Source organism: Telmatherina bonti (assembly GCF_933228915.1).
Source record: "Telmatherina bonti genome assembly, chromosome: 16".
Lineage (NCBI taxonomy): Eukaryota > Metazoa > Chordata > Actinopteri > Atheriniformes > Telmatherinidae > Telmatherina > Telmatherina bonti.
Window position 1 is genome coordinate 31,277,374 of NC_136614.1, and position 15,321 is coordinate 31,292,694.

Consider the following 15,321-nt stretch of genomic DNA (forward strand, 5'->3'; position numbering starts at 1 on the left):
GCTATGTTTTTATCTGTGGAGGATTCAAGCTTATAGTGCGACATGAAAATATGGATTTATAAGACAAACTTGCAGTGGCTTTTCTTCCAAAGTGAAATACATGTGAAAAAATGAATAAACAGGCTTTAGTTTTCCTTAAAGCTGTGAAACACAAAACATCTGAGGTTCAAAAACATGTTTTTCTGCTTCTCAACAGACGGTAAACTATAAAACATCTTCCTGTTTTTCTGGCTGAATCCAGTCCGCTTTCATCCGACTGTCAGAGGCTCCGTCTCCTCAGAGTCCAACGGACAGATGAGTTCAGGTCAATGCAGAGTGCGGCGGATGAATCAGTTAGTTTCATACAGCAGCATCCCGCTGAAGACGGTCAGCGGTTCGGAGGAGGAGGCCAGCTTGCCAGTCACAAGGTCGATGCAGACCGTGTCCCCCGCTTCCATCGGTAAGACGATGTTAAACACAGCCAGAGCTCCGGGGATGTGTTTGGCCTCTGCCATGGGCTTCTCCAGCCCTTCTGGCTGATATCCTGCTGAATCCACCCGTGCAACGCCGGTGTTGGACTTGGACAGCACCGCCTCGATTTTCATGTTTTTGTGGCCCGTCAGGATGCCGCTGAAGAAGTACTTTCCACGCACAGGAGCTGTGAATAAACCTGGAGGGCAGGAGGATAATTAGCATTCACATTTGCAGAGAAATGCAAGACAAGATGCATGAGAAGAAAAAAAAACAAACATTTTTTTTTTTCTTTTTCCTTAAAGTTGTGAAACACAAAACATTTGAGGAAAAAAACCCATCTTTTTTTCTCAACATGAAACAATAAAGAAGTGACATTTTGTGAGGTTTAGATGCATCTGCAGCCCGTTTCCTTTGGTTTCTAAAAGTAAAACAGGAGGCCGGACCTTCAGCTATCAGACACCTCCATGTGGAACCAGCTCCCAGTTTGGCTTCAGGAACCAGACACCCTCTCGACTAAAAACTTTCCTCTCTGATAAAGTTTGGCGTTCGTGTGGCCTGGTGACCCTTAGTCGTCCCTTTAGTTGTGCTGCTGCAGGATGTTGCAGTGAGCACTTCCCCTTCCATGTATAATAACACTATTATTATAATCAATCATTGTTTTTTTCTTCTTTTAGTGAAAAAAAATCACTTATAAACTCATCCCTTTTAATCCTAGCCAACATCCAGACATTCAATTAAACAAACAACAGAAACTATTTACATATTTTCCTAAAAAGGTCTTTTTCTTTTTTTCATTTTAGGTTATTTATGCTCCCATTTACCAAAACCAACTCCACCTAAGCTGGCCTTTAGTGTCACTAAGCATCAAAACCATCTTCTTGTCTTTAATCCGTCCATAGAGGACCATTACTTTTGTCCTTTTTCAGACAAACACACAACTTTCTGCTACTTGCTGATCTCTGGCTGCTCCTGATTCAACATTAGCATCGATTTAAGCTCTCTGATTGGTCAGGAGTGGCTTCATCATCATTTCTGAGTCTTAGCAACCAAGTAGTGAAAGTGATCATTTTTTTATGACAAAATGAGACAATAATCATCTCATCATGGATCACTCGTTATGGATTTACCCTGCAAAGTCTCTGAATAAAAACTACTTTCGTCAGCAGGATTGTAAACCCCTTAGATGGCATTTAAATGCCTGCAAAACTTGCATAGATCATCTAAAGGGTAAGTTATCCATTACAGAGTTGCATACTAACGTTGCTGAGATTATTTTTGACAGAATAAACCAGAGATCTCCAAACCTGGTCCTCAAGGACCGGAGTCCTGCTGGTTTTCCAGGTGTTCCCGCTGGAACACACCTGACTCAGACTCAGACAAGCTCTGCACATGTCTGCTAAACACACACTGATTTAAATCAGGTGTGTTGCAGCAGGGACACTTGGAAAGCCTGCAGGACACCGGTCCTTGAGGACCAGGATTGGGGATCCCTGATATAAGCGATAAGGCTCCTGGGCGTTGACCTCTGAGACAGGAAGATGGTTTTGATGCTTAGTGGCACTAAAGGCCAGATTAGATGGAGTTGGTTTTGGTAAATGGGAGCATAAATAACCTAAAATGAAAAAAACCCCACATTTTTAGGAAAATATGTAAATAGTTTCTGTTGTTTGTTTAATTGAATGTCTGGATGTTGGCTGGGATTAAACGGGATGAATTTATGAGAATTTTTTCACTAAAGGTAAAAAATAACAGAGGCACCAAAAATGATTAATCCTACAGAGTCCTAACCACTAATTTGTGTTTATTTTATTATTTCCCAGCAGGTATCACTGGTTTATTATTACGATGCTTATTTAATTAATTTATTTATTTCTTTGATAGGGACAAGAAATGTTCCACGAGTCGTGTCACACGCTACAGCACGACGCCTGTCCCTTCCACCCCAACAGGTCCAGGCAGAGACGCTGGAAGGTCTGCTTACTTTATAATTAATCATTTATATGTTCAATTCAAGTGTTTAAAGATAAAAAAGGGTGATGTACCTAATACATGATAATGATAATAATTTTTGAGGCATGTTTATTTTTTTAGCGTTTTAATGCCTGCTGTGTGTTTCCCACAGCAAGATATCGATCTGTAAATAAGCTGTCATGTCTGAGACCGCTACACACACCTGTTCTGGGGTTGTAGGCGTTCCTTTCATTCACAAAGACTTCGTTGAACATGATGGTTCCTGAGTCTCTCATGGGGCGAGTCAGCGCCGCGGAGAATGAAAGGCGAGGAACGTGGGCGTCGGATCCCGCAGGACCTGATGACAGAGCACACACACGGAGTTGGGTTAGTGTGTATTAACCATCAAAGACTCATAAGAGCTTTCATCCTTTGTGTGGCGACTGCAGCACATACCCTGTTCGCCTCTGAGACCTGACGCGTCAGACGAGAGATAAAAAGCAGTTAATCATCCAGTAAAATCACTGATTTTATTCATTAACATTTAGTCTCCAGGCAGGATAGCTGTCCTCAGCTCAGTTTGTTTTACCTGGGGGTCCAGTTGCACCTTGTTTGCCATCTCTACCTGGAGGTCCCACCCTCCCTTGGGGTCCAACAGGACCCTGGGCTCCACGCTCGCCTCTCTCTCCACGGAGTCCTGGTAAACCTGGAGGACCTGCAGGACCTGCAGGAGGGACATGTTTGGTGAGACAACACTGAAAACCCCCGTTTACCATCTGATAACATCTCGCAGGCAGATTCCAAAAACAAGTACAGCAAGCCAAGAAGGCCAAGAAATTTAACCTGGTGGGGCTTTCACGCTCTATGTTTACAAAAAAGCATCCTTCAAACTGCAAGTAGACTTTACAGGCTCTTAGTGGATTCTTTCTTTGGTCTATTTTAACCTCAGCCAGAGCCTGCCCTCCTTCTAGCGAGTGTTTTATTCATGGCCAAGAAGTTAAATCCCATGCCCCCTTCCCCTCCCACCTCCCTCCACCCTCTAACTCACCACTAAAATCCTGTTCTGTGAACATGTGGAACTGCCTGCTTAAGTCCAGCACTGAGGAGTTCAGCATGTGTATCTTGGAGCGGACGGTCTCCAGCTGGACGCTCTGGATGTTGTCAATGAGATCTCCTTGAGACGTCACCGTGACATTGAGTCCATTAACGCAGCTCCACAGGCCAGACACATGTCTGTTCAGGCCCTCCTTGATCTTCTCCAGGCTGTCTGAGAAGGAGACAAAGCGGCCACAGACTCCCTCCAGCTTGGAGAGCCTCCGCTCCAGGCCGTCACCGGACCGCCGACACTCCCCCACCTCTGTTACATAGTTGCTCCTGATGATTTGGATCTCTTTGCCCAGACTGCCGAAGTGAACCTTCGACTTGTCTTCATGCTCCGTCAACCTGTTCTGCAAATCATCCACCTTGAAGACAATGAGGAAACTTGTTGGTGGGAGTTTCTTAAATAAAATTTCTGCTCTCATCTCGTCCCGTCTGTAAGAAAATCTCTCTTTTTTTCTTTTTAACAAACTTAAACTTTTTAATAATTAAAACAGCTGAAAACTCTGCAGTCAAGAAGATGAATAATGCAGTTTTAACATTACATAGAGAAAGGTTGTCATTATAATTGTCTAATTAACCCTTTAAGCATGTTTTCTGTTTAATTCAAGGCAATGACTCCCAGCCTGCAGCTTGGATCCACACATATTTTATGAGATAAATCAGATGGAGGTCATGAGACAATCCAGTTAAAGGGTGGGTGTAAGGTGGGAAGTTGGACTTCATTCATTCATTCATTATCCCAACCGCATAGTCCAATGAAGGAAAGCTGGAGCCTATCCCAGCGAAAGGCAGGGTACACCCTGGACAGCTCGCCAAACCATCGCAGGGTCACAAATAAATGAGTTTTTTATTTTACTTTCTTTTTGGCTCCAGGCCACAAATTCCTTTAATGTCCAAGCAGCTAATCAACAAAAGAGCATTTAAAGCTCTGCAGGGACATGTATGTCTAATAACTTCAGAATACTTGGAAGTTATAACAAAAAAAATAATTTAAAAAAAAAGGCTGTAGCACTGCATAGTAGGGCTGGGCGATAATCGGATTTTATTCTCAGTACGATCTGGGTTTTCAACGATCATAAAAATAAAAGGGTGTGATTATTTTTCTCTTTACAGTTTCCTCTCCTGCTGTCTTCAGCTGCTAATCGAGCGTCTCTGGCATTGCAGCGCTGTGCTGTAAACTCCTCCCACAGCTGCTTTGCTTTCATTCAGACACTGTTGCCAACTTGGCGAGTCTCTCGCTAAATCTGGAGACTTTTTTTGTTAAAAGCAACAAATCTAGCAACTTTTACTGGAGTTATTAGAGACTTTTCTGGTGTTTTGGCGACTGACTTGAAGGCACATATTGTTCTGCAGTTACTGTAAGGAAGGAGCAGCGGGAGCCTCTCCCGTCCTAAAGCACTCCCAGGCGGCCAGTCTCAGTCGGCTCCGGCTGCAGGTCAATGTAGAATAACTGCAGTCGGTTGTGGAAGTTCACCTAAACATAGTTTATACCATTGTCAGTGACAACTGGCTGCATTATTTTACTATACATAGTTCGGCGAGTTAAACACTGTAATATCCCTCCGTTACGGGGCGTTACCATAACAACGCGTTAATCAGCTGGTTCAGATCAGCCGTCTTTTAACAGGTGGATGAGAGAAACGTGCTGCAGCCTGACAGCGGTTGTTTGGTATAAAACGTACATCAAGGCCAACGTAAAATAGTTCCTATTTAAGCGGTAAAAGTGGATTAAACAACTCAGAACCGTCCATTAGACGGTTATAATGCACGACACGAAGTCAAGAACACCACGACGTGCAGCGTTGTTTAAAAATACTGGATAGTTGTGTTAAATAATCGAGATCTCAATTTCAGTCAAGATAATCGTGATTATAATTTTTGTCATAATCGAGCAGCCGTACAACATGGCAACACCTCCTTCCAACTGGACTCACAGCAGTCTGATCAGCACTTATCAATGATGTCCTCATTTCATGCTTGTGTTGTTCTCACTCTTGTATGTAAGTCACTTTGCATAAAAGCGTCAGCTAAATGACTGTAGAATAGAATAGAATAGAATAGAATAGAATAGAATCATAATCAGTTGGGTTGTGTGTCTGTAGCAACCTAGTAACCATGGTAGCAACCATGCTAACAGATAAAACATTTTAACGCAAGTTTTAGCACAAGTTCAGGTAATGTGTAAACTCTGCATGAGCTTCTCATCTTTGATGTCACTTTGAGAAATGGCTGGACACGTCCGTGTCATGAGATGTAAATACATTCTGAACTTTCGATCCGTTTCGCAACGCTGTGGTCGACAAACAAGAGTCCTCCACTGGGAAGAATATTCTCCAGCAAAATACTGCCAGAAAATGTCTGAGCTATGAGACAAAACACCATGATGACGTCTACAGCATCCAGAAATGTTGAAAATGCTAAAGGAATCCTTTTTTTTTTTATTATTGCTTTTTTTGTGGTTTCTGTGACCTGCGATGGACTGGTGACATATCCAGGTCCATATCCTGCCCAAAGACTGCTGGGATAGGTTCCAGCTCCCCTCGACCCGTCATCAGACTAAGCAGTTTGGATAATGAATGAATGAATGAATGAATGAATGGGGTTTCTGTTGAATAATAAGATGTAGCTTCAAGGTCACTCCAACGGTAAAAGGCTCACAATGGATTTTTAACACATTTCACATAATTTAGCGAGAAAATAGTTTTTCTTTCAGCTTTTCACAAAGACTGCATCAGAGTCAGACTTTAGGTTGCAACAATCACAAAAACAAGCTGCTACATCCTGGAGGGCCTGATTATAATGATGCATTACAGAAAAGGAGTCAATATTGAGACATTTATGTATTAGAATTTTTGTTTTTAATCATACTTGTGAAAACTGTGAAGAATAATAACTGCATCTAAAGGTTTCTGGTATCTATGGATCATCCCTGCACATCCATGCAGAACAGATTAAAGTTTTTGCTGCACAAGACAGTTTAAAAAAAACCCCTTTTTTCCTGATTGTAGTATTTTCCTTTTAGTTTCCTATTCTGGTAATCAGAATTAATTGTTCTGTCATGGCTGATGAGCCATCATGTCTCTGGTGCAGTAAAATCAGGATACAACCACCGCCATGTTTCAGAGATAAGACGATTTCCTTTGTTTACACACTACATGATTCTAAACGCATCCAAAAAGCTGAATTTCAGGCTCATCTGCACACAAAACATAATTCTTCTGGCTTGTACATATTATCTTTATGTCCATCCATTATAATAAAATTATATTATACCATATTCTAATGCCAATTACTTTTTTATATACGCACACGTAGCAAGTTAAATCACTGTTATATAATCCTGATATGGGGCATCACCATAGCAACGTGTTAATCAACTGATTCGAATTAGCTGGCTTTTGGGGAATGAGAGAAAAATTACTGTAGCTTGACAATGGTTGTTTAACATAAAAACTTCATTAAGGCCAAAATAAATAGTTTTTATACTTTAGCATATTCAGCAAGTTTTGTAAGAAAAAAATAAACATTTGTAATAAAATGTTTACTGTGTGGGACCATGGAAAAAGCAGATTAAACCACTCAGATCAGTCTATTAGATGGTTTTTAATCACCTTTAAAGGGGAACGCCGCTCTGCTGCACGTTGTACTGTTTCTCCACATCGTGCATTAAAACTGTGTAATGCACGGTTATGAGTTATTTAATCTGTACATAACTGTGTGTTTATAGAAACCAAAACCTTCAGCCTTCTTGTTATACTGGTTGAGTGTAGGGAACCTGTACCAGCAAAATTAGTATAACAAAAGTGAACTGATTTTTTTAAAAGGTGTAAAAAGAAAAAAAATGAAGTGAATCAAACACGTTTCCATTAACTGGTTTGAAGGGAACAAACCAGGCTTTGTAAAATAGGGATATAGGTTCAACTGTGGTCATCCCAACTGGAAACAAAGCTCAGAGGAGTCATTTTTTTTATATTTCCATTATCAGTTTTCATTTGGATCTTCTAAAAACTAATAAAAACAATTGAAAAATACTTTGCTTTAGCAGTCATCTTTATTTAAAGACTCCCTGTTGAGGACGGTAAAAATAGCCTTGAATTTCCTCCGTTTATACACAATCTCAGTGGAACTGGTGGAGTCCAAACTCTGTGATGGTTTGTAACATTTTCCAGCCTGTTTAACTTCTTTCTCTGAGGTTATCAGAAGCCTTGTTCGTGCCATGACACACTTCCGCTAAAGTCACCAAAGGATAAGACTTTGATAAACCTCTGTTCTTTCCATAAGACGGGGTGTCCCTCCACACCAGACTGTCATGCTGCTACTCCTTAAGCTCATGTATGTGAATCTGTCCAAAAGAACACGCTGATCTAATTAACAGGCTCACAATTCCCCAACAGAGTCCAGTTTCCCGTCCAAAACTCTGCCTTGTTTTGTAAAATAAATAGTAGAAAGGCTCTGACATTACTATTATATTTACAGATATTATCAGCACAAAATTGGTATCAGCCGATATTGGCTTCAAAATTAAATATCAGACATTTGACATTCCACTGATATAATCAAACGATTAACTAACCGGTGATGGAAGATCAGCATCCAGGTCTGTTTTAAGTAGGATAGGATGCACATATGTTACATGTTATATTGTTTTTGTAAGCATTTTCTCTGACTTAGTATGTTATGTTGTACACGAGGCAAGCTGAAATATCTTTCTTAAAGGAGCAATGAGTGGAAATTCATTTTTTATTGAGTGAAAGAATAAAAAATAGACCATGTACAGAACAAGAGGTGTTATTTAATCTGAAACCAGACATCCTGACCGCACTTTTATGTGTGTTCATGTGAATCGCCACCTCCCCTCTCCTCCCGCAGCCTTCGCCCCTTTGGTGGCTGCGAGAGTATTGGATCGAAACTTCCAGCTCTGATATCTGAAACGTGAATGTCTGCCGATACCGATATTTGTCGATACCAAATCTGTTTATGTGAACATTATTGTGACTATGGTTATTATTGCTGTTATAACTGTGTAAGATTTCATAAGACTGCAATAAATTACCCATCCTTTCTAAAGTTACCTCACCAATACAGACATACCATTAGAGATCTAACAATTTCATTAAGTTTTATTTTGATTTTCCACATTTTACCTAAATACAACTATAAATATGTGGTTTTGTAACAAAGATCTTGCTTGTAGTGTCAGAAAAACAGAGGTGCACAAAATTGCAGTTCCCCCTACATCCACTAGGGGCTCCAAAACAGAGCAAATCCCCATAGACTCCAATGTTAAAAAGACCAACTTCACAGCAGAAATAAACATATTTACAGCCTGGTTCAAAAATCCATTTTTAGTTTAATAGGTCAGGTTTACCTTCATGACAACTGTGGGGGGAGTGAATTTTTTTCTAACTTGCCCGTTTAAAAGTAATTTTATATTGAAATTCGGCACATTTAGGAATGTGTCCTTTTGATTGACATGTACCCAATCTCCCGCTTAAAGTGAGAAAAACGTAGAACAACCACGGTTTTTAGCCAGTTAACACTGTGACTTAGCTTTAGCCCGCTTTCCTCTGTTAGTTGGTTAGCTCATGTTAGTTCTGGGTTAGCTACGTTAGCTCAATGTCACTCATCTACGCCCACACTCACAGCCCCCTTCTCAGCTCCACCTCTTAGACCATTATTGCATTTTCCAGGAGACGACATGCATGACGCTGCAAAGATGATGATGGTAGGAACCATCCACCGAGCTTCAAGTCACCTTTCAGAAACCTACGGGTGACGTCACGGAGACTCTGTCTACCTTTTTATTTACAGTCTATGATTTGCACTTGGCACATCTGTTTGCAGACAAGGCGAGGTTGGGGTAAGAAGTAGAAGGAGCTTTGGCTCATGATGCACTTTGTTTTTGTCTACAGGCAGTGTTCAAAAGCAAACTTTGCAGTGAAAGAATTTAGCTTTTTGCCCCTTAACTCATGTACGTAGGGAAATGGAACTTCCGTTTGGGTATTAATAAAGTATTTTTCATTTCATTAAAGATAAAAAAACCACCTAGATAAAAACTAGATCACAGCTGTTAAGTCTCCCATTTTGGCCAGGAAACCGTATTTTCCCATTTCCCAACGTCCTCCCATTTTTTTTTTTTCGGTAAATATCCCGTATTTTGATATATAGGAGAAAAATACATTGATGTGAAGAGACAAAAATAAATATGTAAACACGCAGCAACCACATGGAAAGAACTAACCCCAACCCCACCCCCACTGACAATCAGAATGACCAGCGAACAACACCTCTCTTACTCCTATAACGACCCTCTGGACGGTTTCCAGAGAGTTTCCAGAGTTTTAAAACCAAGAACTTGACAGGTATGAACTAGATAATCTATGTAATATGGTGGCAGGGGGGAGTATTAGTACTGGTCAAATGAAGAGCAAAATATTTTCTGTGGGATATTTGCTAAAATTCCATTTATAGCAACAATAATTCTATTTTTATATAACATCTGATTTATGGGAAAGTTTATATTTTATATGCATTCACACCCCTGCAATGGACTGGCGAGCTCTCCAGGGTGTACCCTGCCTTTTGCCCAAAGACTGCGGGGATAGGCTCCCCCTTCATTGGACCAAGCGGTTAGAGTAATGAATGAATGAATGCATTCACTCTGAAAACTCTTAAAACATTACGAAGGGTTTTTCTGTAGTTTACAGTATTTGTTACTGTTAGCGCCATGAGTTTGTTGGGAATATGAACATAAAGTCCTTTATCTAACATGTAGACTGGGACGGGGCTTCAGCAGAGCTGGAAGGGGAAACTATCAACAGGGAAACCAGTGTTGATACACCACCCCTATTATCATGTTAACTCACCTCAGAGAAGATTCTATCCTTGGCGTTGGTCAGATCCGTCAGAGTGTTCCCGTATCTCTGCACAGTTCTTCCCAGGCCCTTCAGAGTATCATTAATTGAGTTAAATGTGACCCTGACCTCCGCCAGCTCTCCTTGGATGGACTTTAGATCACCTCCTAATCTTCCATTGTGGACAGTATGACCGTCCAAACGTTTCCTCAGATCATTTAAGCTGGTTCTACACTGCCCGGTACATTCCTCCACTTCCTCTCTGAGTCGTCCCACTTCCTCCTGAAGGTCGGAGCAAACCTGAGAGCAGGCGGTTTCTCCTGCGTCCACTTTCCTCCTCAGATCTGTGAGTTCAGTCTGGCACCTCACGGTGGAGTTGGAAAGCCTGAACAGGTCCTGCTCTATCCTGCTGCAAACAGAGCAGTCCTCAAAGTCTCGGCCCAACTTTTCCACCTCTGTGACGATCTGGTTAAAGTGCTCGCCGTCCTCCCCTGTCAGAGTTTGTATCTTTTTGACATCGTTACTTAAGTCTATCACTCTGTCAATCAGCGAGTCACCAGTCATTGACAAATCTTTCAGCTTGGTGTTGAACCTTTGGATCTCTTCTTCGTTTGAAACAACTCTCCATTGCAAGGTTTTCACAGTCTCGTCAGTGGTATGGTGTTTTCCGTTAGGCCCACAGCTCTCGTTGCACAGGTTCGCCGTTAATGCCAGCCTCCTGTCGAGGAAGATGGTGACATTCTCCAGCTGGCTTAATCGTCGACTGTGATCCGTCACCGTGTCTCCGAGTACAGACACTTCCAGCTCTAGTTTCCCGATCTTGAAGCTGTGATCGTCCAGGCGACTGAGGACCATGTTGCGCAGCTGGGTGACATCTCTCTGGACGGTGTCTTTCACGTTGTTCCCTGTGTTAGTACACCTCTGCTCCGTCTTCCTCATCGTGGTGTTCACCTTCTTCTCCAATTCTCTCAGCCTGCTGTTGAACCGGTCCTCCGTCACTCTTCCTTTTCCTCCACCTGAACCAGCTAGCTCCTTATCCAGCCGCCCTTTAGTGGTGTCGCACTTGTCTTCAGTAGACGTGATCCGAAGTTCTACGTTAGACATCCTCTTTTCGAGATCTGTGACTGTGCTGCAGCAGGACTGGGAGATTTCGGTCTCTCTGCGGGATATTTCCAAGTTTTGCCTCAAGTACTGGTCCATGGAGCTGATCCTCTTCTCCAGGGCACTGATGCGTTCGCTGTCCTCCTTCTGCTGCCGTCTCAAGTCCTCCACACCGGCCTGGAAGGAAATTGTAGAGGTTTAATGAAGCTTCTGCTCTTTCTGGTATCTTTTTCTTTAAAAGTACCCAAAAAATTAAATATAAAAATTTTATAAAGTTTTATAAAAATTTTATAAAGATTTTGATTTTAGTACTTTAAAATGCATTAAAATTATGATAGGTCTGGTTTGGTGGGGAGTTTAGGAGGGAATTTGATGTAGTTACGGTAAAGCTGTTAACCAAGAATGAAAAAAACACAAAGGAAAGGATTTAGATGAGAAGTTTTATGTAAAATTTTAACTAGTGCTGTAAAAAAACTGGCTGGATTTGTCGTTCTTTCCCTTATCCCCCCATTAATACTTTTCTTTTTGTTTGGTTAATTTGCTTGCGCAGTGGCTGATGCTGGGGGGACTGGTTTCTGTGTTACAGCCCGCATGTGGCCATTACTTTAACTGCCTTACGCAGCAGAAATCATTTACACAGCCCCAAATGAAGAGAGCATTAAAATTTAACAGCTAAACAAACAGGGTGCCAGATGCATACATGATGCATATCCACACACACAAGAAAGATTTAAGGTGCAGTTTAGATATTATTGAGACCACATTTCACACATTTGGAGGTATTGTGTGTCTTAATGGTTGCTGCTTTGTCATTCTCCATCTTTTATGCAAATGTTTAGGAAAGAAAGTATCTTCTATTTAGGGCCAAAACTGGGAGTCACAAGTTTGGCACAAGTATGTATGAAGGATAAGTTGGTTTTCCAATTTGTTCCACAATTTTAAGAAGACCACAGTAGGTGGTTGAAGGAGTTAAGGGACTTTGAACGTGCCATGGCTGCTGTTGGCCTGAGTAATTTCAGAAACTCCTGATCTACTGGGATGTTCACACACAACCATCCTGAGGGTTTACAGATCAGATATTGATCTGAAGAAGAGAAAATATCCAACAAGCAGCAGTTGTCTGAACCAGAATGTCTTGTTGATGTCAGAGGCGAATGGACAGACTGGTTGGAGATGATGGAAAGGCAACAGGAGGTCAAACAAGCACTGGTTCCAACCAAGATATGCAGAACATCATCTCTGAACACACAACGTTGAAGCAGATGGTCTCCAACAGCAGAAGACCACACCGAGTGCCAATCCTGTCAGTAAGAACAGGAAACTGAGGCTACAATTCACAAAGACTCACCAGAACTGGACAATAGAAGATGGAGAAACGTTGCTGGTCTGATGAGTCTCCAGTTCAGCTCCACATTCACATGGTAGGATCAGAATCTGCTGCAAACGTCATGACAAAATGGATCCATCCTGCCATTTCAGGCTACTGGTGGTGTAACGGTTGGGAGAGTAATTTTTGGTACACTGGTCCCCTTACTACCAACTGAAATGGTGTAAACAGTATGGTTATGAACCATGTCCCATCAAGAGTCAATGCAGCAGGAAACAAGTGGGTCAGACTCAAATGCAGGATTTACAGGAACTGGAAGAATGAACTAAGATGATTTTATAACACAGAAAGCACTGCTCAGACAGCAACTGAGCACTAAAGACTGACTGACTGCTGGCTTAGACAAGCAATGCAACAATGACTGACACAAAGTAATGCAACTAACAACACAACAAACTAAACCAAGGAAAATATCAAACACAGAAACAGAAGGGCTAGTTAAGCTGGTACAAAAATCAGTAACCAGAATCAGAGGCAGGAAGTAGCCTAAACAGAAATCACAAAGGATTGAACTCTACCAAATGAAATAGGAAAGATGATGGAAGACTCAAATACCACTAGAAACCAGACATCCAGAGAAAAACTAAAAAAAACCACAGACCGTGACCATGTCCATCCCTTTATAACCACAGTATATCCACCTTCCATCAGCAAAATTACATCTGATCACACTGTTTTTCTAAAGAATTTAAACAGCAGAAGGTTAAAAACTCATGAGAAATGTGGGAATCCCAGTTTCTTTTGAATGGGGGTTAATGGGGGGAAGAAGAAGACTTTCTGCTGCTGGAGCACAGTACAGGTCCCAGCTCTCTCACACCCAAGGTTCATTCAAAGCCCACTTAAACTCCTCCGTTTTGACACATAATGTGTGTGTTATGGGGAAATTCTGCGCATGAGACATGCTTGTTTGAGAAGAATTTCTGGACCAGATTTAGAGTGAATGTTAGAGCAGAGAAGAGGTCAAACTGGCTTCCTGTTTTTCTTAAAACATAAGCTGTGATTGTGCCAAAACCGAGAAAGATATTAAAATCTCCCATTAGTCAAAGTTTTCTCTTTTATTACTGGCTAAAACTTTTAACGTTGTTTCTAGTTTAAATTAGTCTAAAACTCTAAGTTTCCAATGTCGGCTGGGTTTGTGGCTCGAGTTGGCCAAAACTTAATCATTCTAATGTGGAAAAAAAGTTGCAGTTTTTGTGAATTATGGAAACTCTGTGAGTCAAAGCACACTATTCCTGACAAAGACGCATGTTTCGATTGAACTTATGTGAGGTCGAGTCGAAGTTACGCGCGATGCTTTCAGCTTCTAGATTTCTAGATTTCTACCTTTGTTTATCTATTTGACTCAAGGAACGCCCCTTTTTTAAACAGATCTCCTTAACTTCCTGGTTAAAGTTGCATCTATGTTCAACATAATGATCTTTACCTGGCAGGCGGAGCAGGACAGAGTCACCCTCCTCTCCAGCTCTGTCAGTATCTCCTCCTTCAGCGAGTTCAGCTGGTTTCCTCCCGCTCCTCCTCCTCTTCCAGACGTTCCATCCAGTTCATTACCTCCTCCGTTCCCCAGGTGGTTGTTGATATTAAGCAGGGTCTGATCGTGAACCTAAGCAGCCAAATGCATGAACCGGTTTTATACAAGCGAACTGTTTATGTCCAGACAGTCATACAGACAGATTACCTGTGTTCTGTTGTAGAGATGGTCCAGTTTAGTCTGAATACTGTTTATAGTTTCCTTCATGTGTGGTTGAGCTGAATCAGCAGGGCTCAGTCCAGGACTATACACAAAAATAAAGGAAATTGCTGAATAAATTCACTTAAATACACTGTAAACAGGAAAGTAGCGTGTGGAGCAGGTACACAAGATTCAGTCCAAAATTAGCTGATTCTGCTGTTTATTTACATACTATCCTATTAAGCTCTTGTTGAGGATTAACTATTTATGTCTTCCTATTTCTGTATGAAGGTAAAAAGGAATAAGCTCCCCCATTACGCTGACCTGTTGCCACAAACAGAGACACAGGAAATCATACACACTGAGCCAAAAAACTAACAATTTTGTGCTCCCTGGATTCCCTAAAACAACATTTCAGCGCGCAGGTGAACACACTTCATGCAGTAAAACATGAACTTGATGAATTGTTAACAAGGATCACACACAGCCGTTGGTTTATCCCATGAATGCTGGTCTGCATGCTGTGGAGGTCTCTGGTCAGACCACGGATGGTGTCCTCCAGCTGCTTGATTCTTTCTGCATCACCTGGTAAAAATAAAAATAAAGCACGAGTTATTACATGTAAACAATAATAAAAAAAAACAAAACATGCAGTTTCATTCTGCTGCCTCTTATTTACTAAAGTTTTGATCCTTTGAAATGTATGGACCAGATTAATGAGGCTAAATCTGCTTCCAGCGAAGAGCGATGTGGTCAAAGTCTGATCGCTGTTGGTAATTTCTGTCGAGGGATTTCTGCATTTCTGC

At 41.4% G+C, this 15,321-nt stretch overlaps 1 protein-coding gene across 1 annotated transcript in view; it reads right to left on the reverse strand.

Annotated features, from left to right (window-relative positions):
- Window positions 1-329: 329 nt before the first annotated feature.
- emilin1a (elastin microfibril interfacer 1a) overlaps window positions 330-15,321 on the reverse strand; it is a gene marked incomplete at its 3' end in the record, with an annotated part of 43,333 nt that continues 28,341 nt past the window's right edge. Inside the window, exons 4-12 of the mRNA XM_079255155.1 lie at window positions 15,001-15,100; window positions 14,522-14,618; window positions 14,270-14,446; window positions 10,371-11,636; window positions 3,452-3,866; window positions 2,993-3,118; window positions 2,860-2,877; window positions 2,627-2,761; window positions 330-649 (exon numbers count right to left, since the gene is read on the reverse strand). Coding sequence (XP_079111281.1) covers window positions 330-649; window positions 2,627-2,761; window positions 2,860-2,877; window positions 2,993-3,118; window positions 3,452-3,866; window positions 10,371-11,636; window positions 14,270-14,446; window positions 14,522-14,618; window positions 15,001-15,100 — 2,654 coding nt within the window. The remainder of the gene's footprint in view (window positions 650-2,626; window positions 2,762-2,859; window positions 2,878-2,992; window positions 3,119-3,451; window positions 3,867-10,370; window positions 11,637-14,269; window positions 14,447-14,521; window positions 14,619-15,000; window positions 15,101-15,321) is intronic.